Source organism: Natator depressus, chromosome 11 (genome assembly GCF_965152275.1).
Source record: "Natator depressus isolate rNatDep1 chromosome 11, rNatDep2.hap1, whole genome shotgun sequence".
In the NCBI taxonomy this organism is placed as follows: Eukaryota; Metazoa; Chordata; order Testudines; family Cheloniidae; genus Natator; species Natator depressus.
Window position 1 is genome coordinate 27,904,748 of NC_134244.1, and position 20,175 is coordinate 27,924,922.

The 20,175-nt window shown below is 40.7% G+C and overlaps 1 protein-coding gene across 7 annotated transcripts in view; it reads right to left on the reverse strand.

Annotated features, from left to right (window-relative positions):
- The window catches only part of CACNB4 (calcium voltage-gated channel auxiliary subunit beta 4), a 196,483-nt gene that overhangs the window by 46,774 nt on the left and 129,534 nt on the right, over window positions 1–20,175 (reverse strand). For 5 of the 7 annotated variants that reach the window (XR_012641420.1, XM_074967339.1, XM_074967340.1 and 2 more), the window contains 6 exons: window positions 9,484–9,603; window positions 7,702–7,824; window positions 4,375–4,505; window positions 3,009–3,085; window positions 2,595–2,614; window positions 2,427–2,507 (listed from right to left, as the gene is read on the reverse strand). Coding sequence is in view for 6 of the 7 variants with exons in the window: in XM_074967339.1 (XP_074823440.1) it covers window positions 2,427–2,507; window positions 2,595–2,614; window positions 3,009–3,085; window positions 4,375–4,505; window positions 7,702–7,824; window positions 9,484–9,603 (552 nt within the window). In the remaining variant the exon portion in view is untranslated. The remainder of the gene's footprint in view (window positions 1–2,426; window positions 2,508–2,594; window positions 2,615–3,008; window positions 3,086–4,374; window positions 4,506–7,701; window positions 7,825–9,483; window positions 9,604–20,175) is intronic. The other 2 variants (XM_074967341.1, XM_074967345.1) reach the window with 2 other exon arrangements.

The following is a 20,175-nucleotide window of genomic DNA, read 5'->3' on the forward strand; positions in this document are numbered from 1 at the left end:
CATCAGCAGCTAAGCTCCCCACACCCCCCTTGCCCTCCCAAGAGCGCTGCGTCCCTGCTCCTCCGCCTACCTCCCAGTGCTTCCTGCCACCAAACAGTTGTTTGGCGACGCTTAGGACTTTCCAGGAGGGATGGGGAAGTAGCGGGGATGAGGTGCGCTCAGGGGAGGAGTCAGAGAAGAGGCGGGGCCAGGGCGGGGATTTGGGGAAGGGACTGGAACAGGGGCAGGGAGGGGGTGGAGCCTCATGGACTAGATGAGCAGTCTGAGGTATGAAGTTCAGCATGTATGATTCTTTGCTGTGAGTAGTTGGGAAGAATGTTTGTGGCAATGTAATAGTTACTTTAAAAAGTTCCTGCCATTTACAGCTATGTTGATAGACTGTAAGTGTAGATCATCAATGTTACTGACCACATAAGGAATAGTTACAGGTGTTTATATTTTATTAAAACCCCTCTTCACATTACAGTTTTAAAAAAGTTAATACACTGACTTTTAATAGCATACTATATTACTCCTCATTTTTTTCATTTTTGACTCTACGTTGGCCCAAGGGCCGCATCACTGAAATCTTTTCATACAAAAGTAGTCGTCCTCGTGTGGGCCTCACAGTGAGCTGAGTTTGAGATCCCTGATCTATACAGATGGAATAAATACTTCATTATAAATGTTTGCTAGTCTTCTGAAACATACTCCACAGTGCTCATATGTGGGAGTGTTCTAACAGCACTGGTCAACATCTTTACAATGAGATCTATGGGCAGAAAATGGATCTGGATCCTATTACCAGACATGGGCAAAATCCTGAGAGATGCTGAGCACCTGTAATTCCCACTGACCTGTTGGGTGAACTCTTTGGCCCTTTCAGAGTAATTCAGACTGCCACCCATTATCTGCCAGTCTAGACTGTAACCAATTCAAGACCCTGTGTCTCTGGCAGTTTATTTCTCATCAATTGTATTTTTCACACGCCTCTTGCACACTTTCATCAGAAAAAGTGTGCAAAGAACTTTCCCATATAGATTGCAAAGGGATTGCAAATGTGTCTCTCTCTCTCTTTCTCTAACTGAAGGAAATATCCTAATTCAATCACCATTTAACTGGATACTTTATGCACCTAAAAGATGTTTAATTTCCAAGGAGTCCTTTTTTTTCCAAGGGAGATTCTCTGTGTCTAATTTGTAGCATGTTGTATACTTAAACCAGCAAACAAAACCCCTCCAATTTGAGAGTCCTTTGACCAAATTCATTTAGGCTGCAGCACCACTGAAGTCAATTCAGTTACGCCAAGGAAGAATTTTTACCCCTTGAGGGGAAAGCGACCATGTAATTAAAAGGCAGATATTAGAAAATGAGATTCAGTCAAGCCTTTCTAATTCTCACTTTGCTAATCTGCAAATCCAATAATTCTCACCCAAAAAACCTGATTTAAGAGAGGGCGCTGCACTAATAATAGCACCATACTGTCATATTACTCATACTTCACAGCATATGAGTAAAAGTATTTGTAATATATTTTATAAAAGTAGTGAAGTATTATCAACATTCATTAAACTAAATGAAGTGTAACTGATTCTATGTTCATATTCCTTTTTGACCCAATTCAGCAAAGCACTTTGTGTGCTTAACTTTCAGCACATACTAACGCTGCTTTGCTAAATAGGATGGACTTACACCTGTGCTTAAAGTTAAGCATGTGTTCAAATGCTTTCCTAAATCTGGATCTTACTTGCTAATTTGCAGAATTTAATAATGAATGTCCTGGTTATCTGTGCATATTAGTGAGGCTTTGCTGAACATACTGTTATGCTGAATAGAGGGTTTAGGTGGGCTAGGATTCTCTTCAGCCTCAGATTTCTATGCAATAACTTTAAAAAAACAGAACACACCACACACTTCAGAAATAGTGATGGGTTCACAAGATTAGCGCCTGGAGTAGGAATGTAGAAATTACCACACTGGAGCAGACCAATGCTGCAGCTAGTCTAGTCTCAGTTAGGTCTTGTCTCCACACAGACCTTGCACTTGTTTAACTAAGGTCACATGAGAAAGTTGCACTGGTTTAACTTAAGATGTGATGTTAAACTGCTTTAGTCAAATGAGGGCAAAAGGCTGTGTAGCCACACTTATTTAAACCAGGCTTATTTGGATTTAGCATAAATCTACTAGGATTCAGTTTAAGATAAATCAGAATAGAAGTATCGACACAGCCTATTGCACCAGTTTAACTAACTTGTTCTAAAGGCTGAGTTATGTTAAACCAGTGCAATATCTGCATGTAGACAAGGCCTTTGGACATATAATTTCCTACAGTTAAAAGATTGCTTGTAGCTACTGCAATCAAATCAGGAAGGACTACAAAGCGGACGTATAATACTTTGTAGCAGACTAGAAAATAGTAATTAACTGTAACTAACTAGAATAGATACCTCATAACCTTTCAGAGATGGGCCAACTAACACAACGGGCCTCATGGATGGTACTACGTCATAAGGAGGAACATGTTCTGTCTGAAAGAAGAAAATGTCCCATCAGCACATAATCGAAAACAGACTCAGCATGTAAACTGTAGAAACTATATAGCAAAATACACTTACCACTTTTTGTTTCTGTTTTGCTAAAAGACCAAAAACAAGAACTTAATTAACATGCATACTGCGCATAACACAATAGTCACAAGATTTGCAAACAAAGATCACTCCGTCAATGCACTTTTGATTTGTATTTCTGCATCTCCTTTCTGATCAGTATTAGTCACTACCTTCTGAGGGAGTCTGCAAGCTTTTCTGGTTCTTTTCTCCAGCTCTCTACATGACTGATATGTTTAGAAGCAAATATTTTTTCTCCTCCAATTATTTTGGGGAAGGTTTGAACAAATAAGCATTTATCTATGGGATATATTTATAAATTAGTAATAAGAGGGTGTGGAGAAGCCCTTTATTTTATTTGCAACTTTTAAGGTAAGTTTAAGAAACAGTAATAGTTTTCTTTATATAAAATCCAAAATTCACCTGTGGAAGTGGGTGTAGCTCTAAATGTGCCAGACACCATTTCTCCAAGACTTGAAGAAGAATTTCCACTTGATTTCCTACAGCATTACAAAGAGTGCCCATTAACACAAAGTATTCTGAGAGTGAACTCACAAGGTCCTACAACTCCTATTCCAGCCTCAGAGATGCTGCACTGCTGCCCCACGGACTGCCTAAAGGTTGGGAGGAGGAGAAATTACATCCCATATGCCTCTTCTTAATTCACCATGCAGTCATATGATCAGAGAAGGGTGAGTTCCATCACTTGGCCCCAGTGATACAAAAGAGATTCACCTACATAGATTCCCATAATCTGATATTCTCTTTTACTGTGCATCCATCCCAGTTAGGTACCTCTCTCTCCAAACATCAAGGCACAAGGGCTAACACTCAGCTATTTCAAGCTGTAAAAGCAATTTGGATGAATCAGAGTTGATGTTATTCAATTATTCTAGAAACATTTCCCCAGATAGTTTACTCTTGAAATGATTCCTGAGCTTGATTAAGTAAATTAGTATGGCAATTCCCTGCCATTACTTTATAGGCTAAATTATGCTCCTCACTTTTGCCATCTCACCTTTCTTTCCTTTACAATCAATTATCTAAAAGTATCATTATCTGCACCATCTCATCAGTATTAGTAGGAGTTCCACGATGGCATTAAAGTAAGTCTGTTGTTTGGGTATTTAGTCAGTGGATGGTGACATGTTCACACACAGTAGGCAGGCCTCACAGTGATTAACTGTCAGAGCTGTGGCTCTCAGGCCTGTCCTCAAGCCTGTGTTAGCCAAGAGGGGTGGGGAGGTAAGGAGAAGACAGGCTGGGGATGAAAGTGGAGAGACAATCTGAGGTGAGGAGCAATGGAGCCAGCCAGAGTGCAGTCTGTCTTAAAGAAAGGGTTGCAAGGAGATTGGAGTGCTGCAACACTGACTGTGTCTGTGCTGTTCCCAACATGCCAATTTACTGGTGAATCAGAATGAAAATAGTATGAGAGAAAATCTTAGGGCCCATGAGTGATCACTGATTTGCTCTAACCCTGCATGGGCTCAGACTGCTTGTCCTCCAGAACCCTCCACACTTTAGTCCCCATCCTGTAGGGCTCATTTTTCAAAGTTTATCCCTGTAGTTTTCCTGTCCCTCGTATTCAACATCAGAGACATGAGAGACCTAGGATGCCTGCTACTTTCTGCAAACGTGTATATTTTAACCTGCTGTCCATTTTGGTATATGAATACAAAACCATTTTTAGACAGGTGAAGATTGAGGAATACACTAAAACAAATCAGCTGAACTTCACTAATATTGCCCAGTGTTTGTTGTGTTTTGAAATGGCTAAGGACAGTCTTACCCTCCATGGAAACGTCCTCTCTTCTGCTCCTGCTGAATTCGGATATTCTCCAGCCTAAGTGGGCTTGGAATGAAGCCAATCTCACAGCCCTCTTTAACCAGCCTTCCTATCCACCAGTCGTTATTATATTTCTGTAATGCAGACAGATTATTGACTTCACTCACAAATGCCACCTGTCCTAACTAGCTCTGAGCTGTGTGTTATCTACAGTCTTTAACTCCACATTACCCTTTGAAGGCCTGCACTCCTGCTGAAAGCTGAGTATTGGCCAAATTGTGTGCATTTAAAAGAGTCAGCAGGAAAAGATGTCATACTGAGAGCTCTCAAGACTGAAGACTTGTATGTGCCCACAGAACAGGTACAGCCCAAGCTGTGTCAGTACAGGTTTCTCTCTGAACTTTCTCAGCCTTGACATGGAGTGTCAAACTCTATATTCACTCTCTACGTCCAGGAATGACTTTTCTGCTGACACCATCAACAAATATGCAAACTGGTGCCAAGGGTAATGGTAGTTTGGGAGACTGGTCTATTATCTAACACCCTAATCACTGGACCATCTTTCCTCTGTCTTGACTTCAGTTTACTTGCAGTCCTATACTCTAGAAACAGCTAAACCATTTGGATATATTTTTTAATTCAGTTAAGAAATTTAAGTTAAGAAATTTTACTTCCAGAGACTTTAATACAATAAAACCACGCTTTAAGAAATGTATTTTTAACTTTTGTTAACATTAGGTTCATTTAATTGAAAGTTTGGCCCAATCTAAACTACAGTGATATAAAGAGTGATGCCATAAAGACAAAAGGTTTGTTGCAACTGTCTGGTAACAGGACTTTTTAAGCAAGCCCTTTTAAAGATTTACAATTTGTTCTCCTCATTTAGGTCCTTGTAAATTGAGCAGATTATATTTTTTAGCAATTTTGTAATTTTTTAAAAAACTGCAATTATTTTTTGTCAATAACTCTTGGCACCATATTTCAAAAGGAATATTAGTTTTCCTAGAGAGGTTATACATAATTAAAGCCAGTGTGTATCCATCCCATTTTAATACTTTCAGAAAAAAATAAGTCAAAGATTTGTTTGCAAAATGAGTGAGGAAGCCAAGTATACCTCCATCTCTCTAAATTATCAGTTCCCTGGCCCCAAACTCTCAGGCCCTTAAATTCGTTCTTGGGCAACTAAATAAATACATTCTAAAGCTCCTATTTGAAGTCAATGAGATCTGCACAGGCTCAGGACCAATTAAAAAAAAAAATCAGACCACTTATTTAGGGGCCCAACTTTAGGCTCTCAAATTTGAAAGTTCGGCCTCAATAACTTCCTAGCAAAAGTATATTTTTCCTCACTTTCCAATCAAGTTTTTCTGTGGTTTTCATTATCCTTTGTTATATACTATTATAATATGCTAGTTTAAGAACATAGCCCAGTACCTTGTCTCAGACAAAAGCCAGGTTGACTCTTCCACTCTTCCCTAACAAATTGTGTTGATCTGTGTGTCAAAGTTCTGTTTCTACCAATTTTCCCAGTACTGAACTTAGGCTCACTGGCCTGTAATTTCCAGGATCTCCTCTGGAGCTCTTTTTAAAAATTGACATTACATTAATTACCTGCCAATCATCTAGGACAGAGGTGATTTAAGTGATAGGTAACATACCAGAGTTAGTAGTTCGGCAATTTCATATTTGAGTTTCTTCAGAATTCTTGGGCAAATACCATCTGGTCCCGGTGACTTATTACTGTTTAGTTTATCAATTTGTACTAAACCCTCTTCTACTGACACATCAATCTGGGACAGTACTTCAGATCTGTCACCCAAAAAATAGCTCTGATGTGGGTGTCTTCCCAACATCCTCTGCCGTGGTGACTGACGCAAAGAATTCATTTCAGAAACTGTAGGCTGAACTGCAAGACCCTACTTTCCGGGAATTTCACAAATAAATCACCAACTAAAGTACCAGCCGACCATTTTTAAATTGATCTTGTTCCTGGCTGTCCATTTTAGAGTAACATCCACAACTTTTGGCATCTTTAGATGGATTGTTACAGGTAAAAATATCTGTGGTGGAAAATGTACAAAGTTCTGCATATATAATGTTTTGCATCAACAATAAAATGGGCTATATTAGAATTTGTTTTGTAAATTCATAACATACAATGACAATATTTGTGTATTGGAAGGAGAAGGGAGAATTGCCATTCTAGTAAATTCCAAGGGATTACAACTAGGAGCTGTTTGATAAGAGAAATTTCAAAAATCGCAGGACTGTAAAGCATAGATGGGAAAACCTCAAAAGGCTCCTGAGCCAAAGTGGTATCAGGCCCCCTAAAATCAACCCACAGAATATATGGATGAATCTTGTTGTGCAAGTTCTAAACCTGCATATATGTGTGCAAAACAACATGTTGCACATGCACATGTTATGGGTTCACTTTAGGAAGCCCAGAGAAAATTTGCAGGAAATACCTTCAACATACAGTAAAAATGATTTTCTCTCCAGTTAGCATTTTAGGACGGTGCCCCTACAGCTTAGCTCCCCTCTCTGCTCTGAGGTCTCATTTCTCTCAGTCTCTCCCCATACATCTACACAGCGAGTGGCATTGAGCTTCAGATCCCAGATCTACTCACTCAAGCTTGCAGGGCTGAGGCTACCATGCTAAAAATAGGTGTGTAGATGTTGCAGAACAGGCTGTGAAGCGTAGGCAGTAACCAGTTCCAGCCAAAGCTGCAACATCTACACAACTGTTTTTAGTGCAGAAGCCTGAGCCCCGCGAGCCTGAATGAGTTGACCCAGGCTCTGGGACTCTCTGCCATTTGTTGTGTAGATGAACCCTATGTCTCAAGGCAGAAAGCTTTCCTACAGGTGCTTCTTCTTACTCTCTTATTCTAGGTCCTCTTCTACAAGCCCTCCCTAGGGGGCTACCTGCAGACCTGGTGTAAGCCAGTGTAATTCCACTGTTTGGCTCAAGGTGTCCTTTCTCTGGCTATCTACTACCTGTCTCAATCTCACTGCTTTAGTGAAGAACAAAATCTATATCCATCAAGTTCAAGTGGTTTTACAAATCTACAAAGACATGATTTACCTTCCATGCTTTTAAGACCTGACAATGAATTAGTAGCTTCAAATTCTTAATAGTACAAGATACAGCTTCATGGCACTGGAATCCTGATAAGGATGAATGATCCTGGATGTTATTGTTAATCAAACAGATGCTCTGTGTAATGCTGGCTGCTATTCAGCTTTCCTTTTTGTCTTGCGTGGCTCATATCTGACTGCTTAGGTTTTAGTTGTTGGCAGGTCAGAGGAATAATTGCATGCTGTAGTTACCTCTTTAATGTGCAAAAAGTCCTTGGCATCAAAAGAGATGGCAGTGCTTGGGACAGGAACATCTTCATCCAGTGCGCCACAGTAACTCACATTAGTCTTAACTGCAAACGCTACAGGTTTAGACTAGGAACAAAAAAAACATGTCACAAGCATATTACAGAAGTGTTCTTGTACTTTTTAGATCCAAGAGTTAGTGTGCTATATCAAATTAAAAATTTACTAGTTGTGCACTGGCACATACAGCCAAATTCAGACCTAATGTAAGCGGACACAACTCCACACAAGTCAATGGAGTTGTGCTTGCTTACATCAGGTTCAAATTTGAGCCACGTGATTTGTTACAAAAGAGAATTGATCCATCGGTATCAATCCCCTTGTAGGATAATTCAAGGGAAGGTAATTCCTCCCTCCACAATGCATCCAGTGGAGTGTGGTACACTAGGTCAGAAAATTCTTCCTTTGCAGAGATTGTTTTCTGTCCTAAGGCATGAAATGTGATGGAAGATCCTACATAAGATGTAGGCTACAAAGTACTCTAGAAGACTATAGAGTTCCAAGGCTTGATTAATTCCTGCTGGTGTAAAATGGGCTGTATGCCCTGAGTAGCAGGACATTTGTGAGGAACACAGCATCACAAGGTACCTACAAAATCCTTTCTGCTGAGGGGCCAAGGGTTGCCTAAAACTTCCTCAAAAGTATGTGAAGCTGACCAAGACAGTGGGGTGGCCAGAGCAACAGGGAGATATGCTGATTCAGACCCATGGAAAAGTCCTATGGAATTTAATAGGAATGAAACTAGGAAGGTTCTACAGAAATGTAATAGGTGTTATAGGAATTAATCCAAAAATGTATAGAACTTAATAGAGAACGAGAGAGCCTTTCTACAAGCTTTTTAAAATCATCTATAGAAGGGATAGAATTTTCTATTAAATTCTGTAGGACAGTCTAAAACCCCATAGAAAGTGTATCATTTTTAACAAGCCTCTCCCAGCAGGATCCCAACTATTCTCGGAAGTTGGCCTCCTTGAAGAACCCCTGGAAAAGTGTGGCCCTGAAAACAATGCCTGCTTTCCACTGCTGAAAAATCCCTCTGGAATGTATCTATCCATACCCCCAATTTATTTTACTGTCACCACCATCACTGAAGTATCTGAATGCCTGACCGCTCTGTCAGAACGTTTGTCATCTGCAGCCCCCTTCTTCACAGGGTGAATCAAGTAACCAACATTTTGAGAAACAAAAAAAAGGACTAATTTGCAGCCACTGGGTCAAAATCCTATATCTGACTATATTGGTACAATGGCAATTGAAATGAATGGCACTCGTGCACACATCACAGGGCAGTATTTGTCCCATTATATTTACATCCAGTCCATCCACAGCTCATCCGTAGGGTGACCATCTGGACCAAATCCAAATGCAAAAAACTGTCAAGCACATTGCTATGAAAATGTGGTAGAAGTCTCTTATGTTGTTCTCCTTTTCTTTCCTTAAGTAAAAGAGTCAAATTCCACTCTCATTTACACATGTAGGACCTACCAACACACACAAGGTTGCATGGGTGTGACAGCAGGATTTGGCTCTATGTTTTAGGTAGTATCTTCTTTGTGAAAATATTTGGTATTTCCCCTTCTAGCATCTTGTATTGGTTGACAAGCTATTTTCAAATTATATGATCACCATTATAAACCTGTAGAATGAATTCTAACACTATGCAAAGGTTGACGTGGAACCAAATGCCATATAACTTTGCTATTATTAAAGCTGAAAAGAAGAATTCACCTTTGCCCTTTCAAGCTGAATAGCTGCTTGCTGTTCTCTCTCCTGGCGGATTGCTTCTCTGTCCTCTTCCAAAGATACATCAGAATCTGATGGTCTGCTTGTGTATGAATCTGCTGATCCCTAGAAAGAAGAGCACATCATTAAGAGAAATTATATGCTGCTTAGAAGAATCCAAGCCAAATTCACAAAACATTGCTCAAGTGTTTCTTTCCTGAATTTTGTTATGTAGATTTGTTGTATTATTTTTGATAGGAAATTGTACAGGATATAGTTAGGAATTTAAGTGGTTTTATAGATTTTTATTTTTCTGAAAAACACAAAATTCCAAAGGAAATCTCTCTCTTTCTCAGAACATGTGCAGTATTTTAGTCTCTCTTATGGGTATGCATCATAAGGCAATCAGCACTGGGCACAGCACAACAACCTATTACAATATTTAAATCCTGTGTGATAGCCTTAGATTAAATATCAGCTCTCCATCAAAGGTTACATCACATCAGATAGAATCAGATTATTATATGGCTCAGTTAAAAATCACTTCTCTGTGCAAATATATTAGTGATATATAAATACTTTACTCAGTACCCAGCAGCACTCAGAATTATTCTATGCATCATACCTAAACACAAACATTCGTGAATCAAGAAGCAAAAGTGGCCAAATGCCAGAACATACTATTAAGTTATTTGACAATGGAACACATAAATCCAAATGCATCCTATGCAATGACATAAGATAGGGATGATACATGAACCAGAAGGGGTATACATCAGTCTGCAAGGGGGAGAAACAGGATATACTGTACAGTAAGATGTCTTGTTCAAGTCACTATTCAGGATGGGTGGCACAATCTACAACCAGTAGTGTTTTTACACTCCCCTTTATAATAAGCAACTCGACACTGAGGTCCTGATTCTGCAATTAGATCGGCACAAATGTACCTTCATGCCTTCATGGATCCAACTGTAGGATAGGGGCCTGATTTTGTAAGAAAGACAAAATTATGTACAAAGTATTTGCAAATATTATTAATCTAAAAACCAAAATACACCCCAGATGCCTAGCAAAATTAGAGCTCAATTCTACTTGCATGACTCTTCATTTGAATAAAGATGTGCCTCAGTTCTAAAAAGGATGTCAAAAAGACATGTTAAAATTATTTTTGGAGTGGCCAGATCCTGCAAAATGCTAAGCTCTAGGATTTGGTCCTATAATCAAGTAAATCTCCCATGGTAAGGATATGCACATGACCGTTCCATTTCCCGAACAGGAGGAATGTCTATTTTTATCCTTGTTTAGGTGAGTAATGCCTTTGCTACCAAACTTCCTTCCTCTTTCTGCACTTGATCCTGTGCCCAATGAAATTCCCAATCTCCCACTGACTCCAGTTATTCAGAATCAGGTACTATTTGGTTTGGCATTTGATTAATTTGCAGTTAGTTTAATGTATTAGCACCCAGCAATAGCAGCGGTTAATTTTATTTCAGTTACAGATTCTGCATGGTTATGACACACCATGGGTAGCTTTGCACAATTACAAATGTTTGAGGATCTGTATTACAAACTTGAATGCAATGGCAGTTAATACTTTAAATATCAGCACATAATATATAAAGTTTAGGGTACAAACCCATATGTAAATGGCATAATTTAGTCCCACAAACACATTTTTATATCTACATATTTTGCACATTTCTGAGTTCAGAAAAGCACAACGCTAGGACCCTAATCATACAAACAAAACCATTCTTGAACCCATGAGAAAACTTAATTAAGTCAACAGGACTGCATAAGAGTCTATCCATGCAGATCTCCATGCAGAAGCTGGATCTAGTACCGTACACTAACAATCAAAAGCCCCACAGGAACTCTACACCACGCTGTTTGTGACCATCGCTGTAAAATATTATAGAATTTTATATGAGAGAAGCATTAATTAACTGGATCTTCTGTATTTAGTGAAGTGTTGGCCAATAAGTACAGCAACACATTTCTAAGTGATCACATTTTCAGTAGCAAACTGAAAAAAATCATCTTCTCATCCAGGAAAGCCATTAAAAATCTATTTTTGTCAAATGGATGACTATTTTGTCTCATCACAATTTTTTACAAGAGTTTTAAATTAACTCATGACTCAATCAATTCAGATACAAGTACATTAAAAAAGCCTTTTAAAAACTGATCTTCACTGCTATGATAAATAATATCCTATTTATTCTATGGTGATGTCATTTCAGTATATTTTCGTGTCTGAAGCTATTTAACAGCATAACTGTATTTGGCAGTGATCTTAGACAAGTAAAATAAGTAGAGACCGAGGTTAAATCAACAGTAATTCTCAGAACTCTCATCATAAATTCCACGTAAGTACAGCAGCATTCAGTCAGGTATGCTCTGATACGAGTATCAGACATACCCAAAGGGATATTCAAAGCTGTGAGATTTAAAGAAACACGATGACGAAGTTTTGGAACAAACTGATTGTAACAACTTAGTCAGTCAGGCTGTAGACCCAATATTTTAAGGGCATACATTAGGCAGACAGCTAGCTACTTAAGTTAAAAACGAAGCAACAATGGCATAAAACATATCTGCATCTCTGTCTGGAAATCACAGCGTTTGTCCAGTGATCCTGTCTACTGAAGTAACACACAGGCTGATATTCAAAGGCAGACTCTGAGCTGGGTGCCTGTGCTTTCGCACCCACAATAACTGAAGCTGCAAGTCTAAGGGAGCAAATAATTGTGGGCAAATAAGTGCCCAGACATATAAGTACCTGATTGCACCTGAAAATCATTTGGGACATATTTTATGACAAAGTTATTTCAGTATGTGATTGTCAGCAAAAAGTCAGAAGTTGAGTTTGTAGTACTGCCAACCCCAAGGATTCCAAAATCCTGAGACTGGAATAAAAATCATGGGATTTTAAAAAATATATATTTGGGGGGTTTGATTTGCCTTCTATATTGAGCTTTTAGGCTTCCCATTTTGTAGCCTCTCTCTGCATCCGCAAGGATTAGAAACTTACTTTTGTTTAGATAAAAGCGGAGATTCTCATGTAATCATATGACTCCAGCGGCTGGGAGTTGAGGAAAAACATCAAATACAGCAAGACTCGCAAGTAATGTTGTGAGAGTTGGCAACACTGCATTATAGGCCTATTTGAAAACTAGAGCCAAAAAAAAGTACTTTGTGGTACTGATTCTCTGTAGCATCTTACTATTTCCCCTTCAGCTTCAGACCTTTCAAAGACTGTACTACATTGTTTGGAGTATGGAGTGTTTCAGTAGACATGGTTAAGTTGCCATTCCCTCTGCTATCACATACACTCTTCTCTGTAGCCATAGTAATTAACGTGCTCCAGGATATTGTACTGGCATAGGCTTGAATCAGCAGGTGCATCTTATGTTTGCGTGGTGCACCTGGGGAGAAGCCATAGGTGGGTTCTCTCCACTTCCCTGCCACCCTATTGGGGGTCAACAATTTGTCTCCCAGTGCAATTTAGAGCGGCCTTTACACAGGCAGAGATCTCTGGAGTGCAGCAAGATCTGGTTGTGCCTCCTTTCATCCCCCTCTCAACTCTAACTCACCTTTTGGAATGGGGTGGGAGAGGATGGGAGAGCTGACTGTATCCCAGCCAAGGTTTTCTCCAACACCAGACATCCCTAGCTTCCAAGTGTCACAAAGGGGACTTAGTGGGGCTGAGGATCTGGCCCATAATACACAAATCAAACCTTACATTGTATTACCAGCCGTAGCAAGAGGCACTGGCAGTTTTATATAGCTGGACAATAAAGCCATTCACTTACTTAAAGGTATATTCTCAGCCTCCCTTTGTTACTCGTTTTCAGATCCTTAAGTCATACTGACAACCAAACCAGAACAAAATCAATTCTTCGTTCTTATTAGCATATATCTAAGAGTGGGCTTCTCCAGCCGCCTGAAGTTCCTGACAGGGATATTTTGGACACAGGCCTTCTCCAAATGGATGAAGCTACTGGTTTCTGATAATAAAAGTAAATAACTGGGATTTTGTTGGTGGTGGTGTTGATAGGATACAAGGAATAGAAAATGGCTCCACTCCTGCTCCATCAAGAATGGAAATATATTCATTGTACATTCCATTTATTTGTGTTTCCTGTAGTAACGAGATGGAAGCGCCTCTCAAAGAGAAGGAACCCCCACAGAAAATATTCCCCTCCTAAACCTTACATATGTTGAAGTTTTCAGTAATGTCTGTAACTCACTGTCTAGATGGGAACAGTTTTAAGAATTGCTAGAGCAGCTTAGACCAGTGGTCCACTTGCTCCAATAGCTTGTCTTTGACTGTGGCCAATATCATACATGACAGAGGAATTTGTAATAGCCATACCACCTCAACCCTTCACCCCCATGGACAATGATGCAATACTGTGCCTTTGGAGGGGAATTTTCTCCCTAACTTGAGGCAGCTGCTGGTTGGTTTATGAAGTATGAGGGAAGGTATCAGATGTAAGTTTTTACTCTTTCTTTTGTAGCTGTGAATATTATTTCCTATTTAATTTAATACATTTTGAAAGAGAGATGTGAACTCCTACTTGTTAGTATCATCTGGTAAAGGTAATAAGCCACAGAGGGATGCACCCTGACCCTATCTTATCCATTTATAATATGCCCATCACCATGGTATCAAGGCATGGCACAGGCAGGAGCAGATTACATGCATCTCAGAGTAGAATTTGGCCCAATAGGAACTAATGAGTAGAAACGACTGGAGGATGACAATTCAGTTTTGCAGCAACTTTCAAGGTTTCAAAGTTTGTTTTCATTCTGCATTGGGAAAAAACCCATTAGTAACATTTTCACAAAGAAAATGTGTCAGATTTCAGGGGAGAGGGGTTCGTGTGTGTTCTATAAACTTGTGGTTAGAGCACTGGCCAGGCATGTGGGAAACCCACGTTCAAATCCCTGCTCTACCTGATACACAGCAGATTTCATCCCATATCATTCTGAATCAAGCAGAACAGGGACTTCCACCAGGCTCTCCCACATCCCAGGCCAGTGCTCTACCCACCACGCTCTTGAGCGGGACAGCCTGTCTCACTCCTATCAACACAACACAATGAACATTTCATTTAGACAAAAATGTTCTGACCAGATATACTAATAATTTTTTCAGCTATGATTTCATTGGGTCAGAGAAGTCATTTTTCTAAGGCCAAAGCCTTCTTTGGCACTGGCCAGCGAGCACAGTCAGAAAGAGAAGAATTGGAAGAATCAGCAAAAAGGGAAGGTGTGTATCCTGTCAGTGAAGGGCAGGCCTCTGCCAGGAGATGAGCCTGTCCCTTCTAACACTTTGAGCTGGCAAAAACTGAACCAATCTGCTGAAGACTACCACTAGCTCCTGATGTATATGCCCTGTATTGGCTTGGGAGCGAGACACACTGCTCTTCTTACAGCCTCCTTTTGGATGTAGTGCATCTCAGGGCTTTCCCCAGACATACTACCTTAAGGCATGAAAGCACCAAAGAGGTATTCTGCTTATCTGCATTGTGGCTCCCAGCTACTCCCGTCATTCTGTGCATCTGAAGGCAAGATTTGACCCTCAATTTTAAATCTTAGCACTAAGGGAAATATAACAATGTTTTTTCTCATAATCAATCAAAAGGCATCAGTAGACTATCCTCAGTTCCAGTGTCTTGATCGTTTAAAGCTCTTGGAGAAGAGGAGAGGAGAACAATGGAATTTTGAACATGTGGCCAACTATGTTACAGACAAAGGTAACAGCCACTTAGTTAATGTCTGTAAAACACTTGGAAGATGTAAAGCACTATATCACTGCTAAACATTACTACTATTACTGTACATGCAACAAATGCTCAATGGCAGCAGAAAGGGGGAAAAAATATCACAGTCTTCAGATATTAAATCAAAAGATATAATAAACATTTACAATTTATGGTGGTAGGAACTGGCTTCCTTCCAAGATGTTGGAGCCCTACACAGCATAATATAATGCAACAAGAATGCACCAGACCCTGGTAAGCCCAAGGCCGAAGACAGGGCCAACACCACTCATCAGGAATGGCAGACATTGATCATCATCCATGCCCTTTTCAACCATGTGATTTTCCTTTTAAATCTTTTGTTCATTGGAAAGTGGGTAAGAACAGAGTACAGCGCACGTCACAGAGATGACACAAATCAAAAGAGCACATGGAAGCTGAGCTGAGAATCTGTGGACGGTGGTGTAGCGAATGTAGAAATACAGGGGTTTACCTAGACAATCGCATCCTATGGGGCTGATTTTTCATGGCTCCATATGGATTGCCTGGTAACTTCATGAAACAGTTATACATGCTGGGGGCAGTTTCCAGTGCTTGCAGTAGTATGCCATGCTAGGGCTGATTTGCACTGCTCTGGCAGCACAAAGCAGTCTTAAAGCCAGCTTAACCATACCAACTGGTACCACGAGGCTGCTCTCAGTTGTTCCCCAATACTGGTTGGTGGTTGGACAACGGAAGATCAGGGAGTGTTACAGTCACATTTATGACCCCACTCCACACAGACGTGCCAAACAATAATGTGCCAAATAATAATAATTCCTCAATCCCAGGAATACTAGTTAGGTGATGATGAATCGGAAGAAAGAAGTTTCAAATGAGAAAATGCTTCACTACTATAGGGGTGGGAGGGAAAGGTAGAGGCACCAACCAAAGGTGAGTAACAAAAATATGTATTCTTCAGCGTACTGTGTGCTCATGCCCAAAGTGCTAACACTATATAGGGCAGAAACATGACCAAATAGTTAGTGACAGTCAAAAAAATTAAAAAGTAGGCCTGACTCCCAGTCTTCTGCTGCGACTCACTCTGAGTCAGATCATGAAACCTCACTCATACTGGGGAGCATTTACTCATGCAAGTGATCCCATTCATTTCAGTGCTGCCCTTGGTGTTCCTAATAAGCTCACCCATGTCTTGCCTCTCCATTCCCTTTGTATACCACACCCTTTATCTTGTCTCTATTTATACTGGGATCTTCTGGGGACAGGGATTGTCCTGCACTTTATATTTGTATAGTACCCAGCATAATGGGGCTCTGAGTTTGATTATGGCTGCTGACATTACTATAATAAAAATGGTAAATAAATCAAATAATTATAATAATCTTCAAGGCCCAGTCACCAGCTCAAACAGCTTTTAACACTGCAAAACAAAAAAAATATATAGTTTTTGTTTGTTTGTGGGATTTATTTGTTTTGGTTTTTTGCCCTCATGGGTGGGAGAGAATAACTGCCTAGATGACCACAGAGTGAAAAGCAAATTACATCAACACAAAGTGCTAGTCCAAAAAAGAAAGAAGTTCAAAACTCTTGAATCCATTCTCTCTCTCTCTGTACCCTGACACTGCATCAAAGGACCTTTTAATTTTTTTTTTAATTTATATTATATAGCCTCTGTCAGCCAGCAGATATTTTTGGATGAATCAGCTAGCTGGTTGTACAGCATATATCCATAATTTTACTTGGCAGGGAGGCCTCAAAATTATTCCTTCTATAGTGAGCCTTGTGCACAGATAAGAACGGAATATTTGCCTTTCAAAATACAAAGAATACATAAATTAAAGATCCCTTATTGCGGTTAAGGAGCTTTGAGAGTCAATGCCAACAAATTACCTAGAATGTATATAATTTATTAACCTGGTACACACTATGCAAGGAGCAGTTACCACAGGAACTGCCATATCACTTTCTTGTCTACCTCCCCTTGAGACCACTTAGGGTTGCCAGTCCTCCAGGATTGTCCTGGAGCCTCCAGAAATTAAAGATTAATCTTTAATTAAAGTTTATGTCATGTGATGAAATCTCCAGGAATATGTCCAACTAAAATTGGCAACCCTATGAGACACCCAACATCTTTGTGAAGATAAACCACACACCAATAGCTGTTGTGAACATTCCAGTTTTAACAATCTGAAAGGTTTCAACAGAGCTATAATCTCTCCTGGATTGTACGGCTCATTTCATATCTATTTGATAGCAGTTTTATTTCCTGCTTTTGTGGATGAGCTCATTTTTCTTTTCATTAATTACCTTCCCCTTCTTTTGTTCTTCTCTACCACTGTACTGGATTATTATAGTTCATCTTTTCAAGACAGATAAAAAACACTGGGATTTGAAGTGATACCAAAGGATGGTGAATTAAATAATGTTTCTGCACCTAGGGGTATATAATGAGTGCCCCTCTGCTGAACATACATGCACACCTCTGGCTAGCTTGCACTCCCTCCACTGGCCCCAATGATTTTGGGGTTCGTATGGGAAGAAGAGAATGCAGCCTTCCGACCTCTTATAGGAGACAGGAGAAGAATATCGTCCGTAAAAGGAACAGCATAAAGATCACAATGGTGCCAAGAATAAACTGTTTCAAATTCAGAGTGCCACAGATATCACACACATCTGAACACCTGTCCCTCACAAATGATATTATCTCCCATGTAATGAGCGTGGTTTAGCTACCATTCCATTGAACTGCTCCAAAAAATATGCAATCCCTCAGAAAGGCAAGCTGTGTGTAGAGCCAGGAAGCATTCTGCTCCACACATTTCCGAGGCCCTGCCTGCAGAAGGCCTCATACAGTGATTTTCAGGTTCGCTAAGGAAGGGAGAGAGCTTTTTGTCTGACTGGGGAGCGTCAAGTGATTTTTGGTTTTATTTTTGATTCAGCCTTTTATATACAGCAAGAGAGTGCAACAGACAATAGAGCTGCATCTCCTCATTGTGGGAGTCCTATTCTTGTGGACACTACAGAATTGTTAAGGACATTTTGAGTGAATCTCTCTATCCAGAAATAAACAGACATTGAGCAAACAGCCCCACAGAAAATGGCCTCACCACTCACAACCTTTAATAAAGCATACATGCCGTTTAAGGGGGAAGCCAACTTTTTTTTTCTCCCCTCCCCCAGTCTCCAGCGTGAAAGTAGCTGTTAGGAGTGACTTAGCAATAAGGTCCCTGGTAAAACAGAGCTCAACTCTGAAACCCCAAAGGGCTAAAATGCCAATACTTCCTTAAAGGAAGTTTCAGGTAGCAGGCAGTATATCTCCAGGCAATTAATTATTCTGTGTGATCAGCTGGAGTCTTAATATGGTCAGAGGCCAGAGCCAAGAAAAATTTGGGACACTTTTAAATCATCAGTCCCTCCTGCACTGACTCTCTCCCTGCTCTTCCCCTCAGTTCCTCCCCCAAAGTGAATCCTTAATCTACCCCTCCTAAATATTCCACCTCCAAGCAAACATCTAGCATCTCATGGCTGAGTTTCAGCCCCCATGAATCGTGGCAGACCCAGTTCCCAGGGTCCTGCCTTGATGCTGAATATAGTGGCTTCAAACAATTCAATGCAGCCTGAGTGATGCCACATAGACCACCAGATAATTACTATTTATTACTTGTATTTCGGTAGCAGCCAGAACATGCAATGAATTGTATAGCAGGTAGGAAGACAAAGTCCTTGTCCCAGAGAGCTTTCAAACGAACAGTGGCAATGACAATATCCAGGGAGTGGCTAGGTAGAGACTGAGTCTACCCCCCTGGAGGTTCTTTGCCCTCGCCACCTTCCACCTACATCTCTGACACCAACGAGAGACCTCTTTTCTCCTCCGAGAGTTCCACCTTGGAAAGGGTGGTGGAGTAGCGTTCCTGCCCCCACATGGCTCTGAGAAGGGAAATGGGGGGAAGTGCACTTGGTCTTGACTGTCTGAGATCCAGAAATGGTCAGAGGCTCAGCCCAGCCTGCTCCTCCAACCACCCATTCACACTACTGCATATCTGGCAGCAGCCAGAATCTCTCTTTCCCCTCCTAGGGCTCAGGCTCTGCCTTTGGGATGTGGGAAGGAATCCACACCCATTGTAAAACACACTGGGTTAATGGCGTTAAATGATAGCTGAGGTGGTCCCTGTATTATTAGGGTGAAATATGACCGCTATAGCACCACCTCAGAAGTACAGGTGGCTTGTGTCCTCAGACCCTTTCCCAAACAGCCATATGACCAGTTTTTGTGTTAAAAGTGGGGGTTGGGGTGTAAATCACTGTGTTTAGGAAGAACTTAGAAAAGTGCAGAAGGGAGCTACGGATTCCAGACACTTCAGGACAAGGTCAGCAGGTTTATATATAGATGTACGGGGAGACATGTGACTTTGCACTTGACACTGGGTCCTGCTAAACCCCAGGGCTCCACAGGCATGATGCAGAGAGACTTCCTGTTCTTGAGTAGCCCTCAGACTCTATAACTAAGCCCACAAAACTCACAGGCATCCAGGGGCTTTTTGCTATGCAGAGTCCTTCTTTGGAGTGCTCTCCCTCCCTCAGCATCCTCCTCAATGCCCTCCGCAGTGCTTCAAGGTTCCACACACATTTCCCTGTTCTTCCCCCTCACTCTCAAATACCCTATACCATGAAGAGCTTTCTTCTAGACAAGGACTGGATGTGGCCTCCGAAAGCTCTAAGTGCTTGTACTGTGCCAAGTTAAATGAGGAGTCGATCTCCGATTGGGGTTCTTATGCACTACTGTAATACACAAACCATTTTCTCATCCTCAGTGACCTGCAGACATTTCACAGGCATGCATCCGACAGAAACCCTGATAGTGACGCACCCAATGGGGGAGGACTCCCTAGTCCAGGACCTTTTATGACAGGGAATCCTGAGTGCGGAT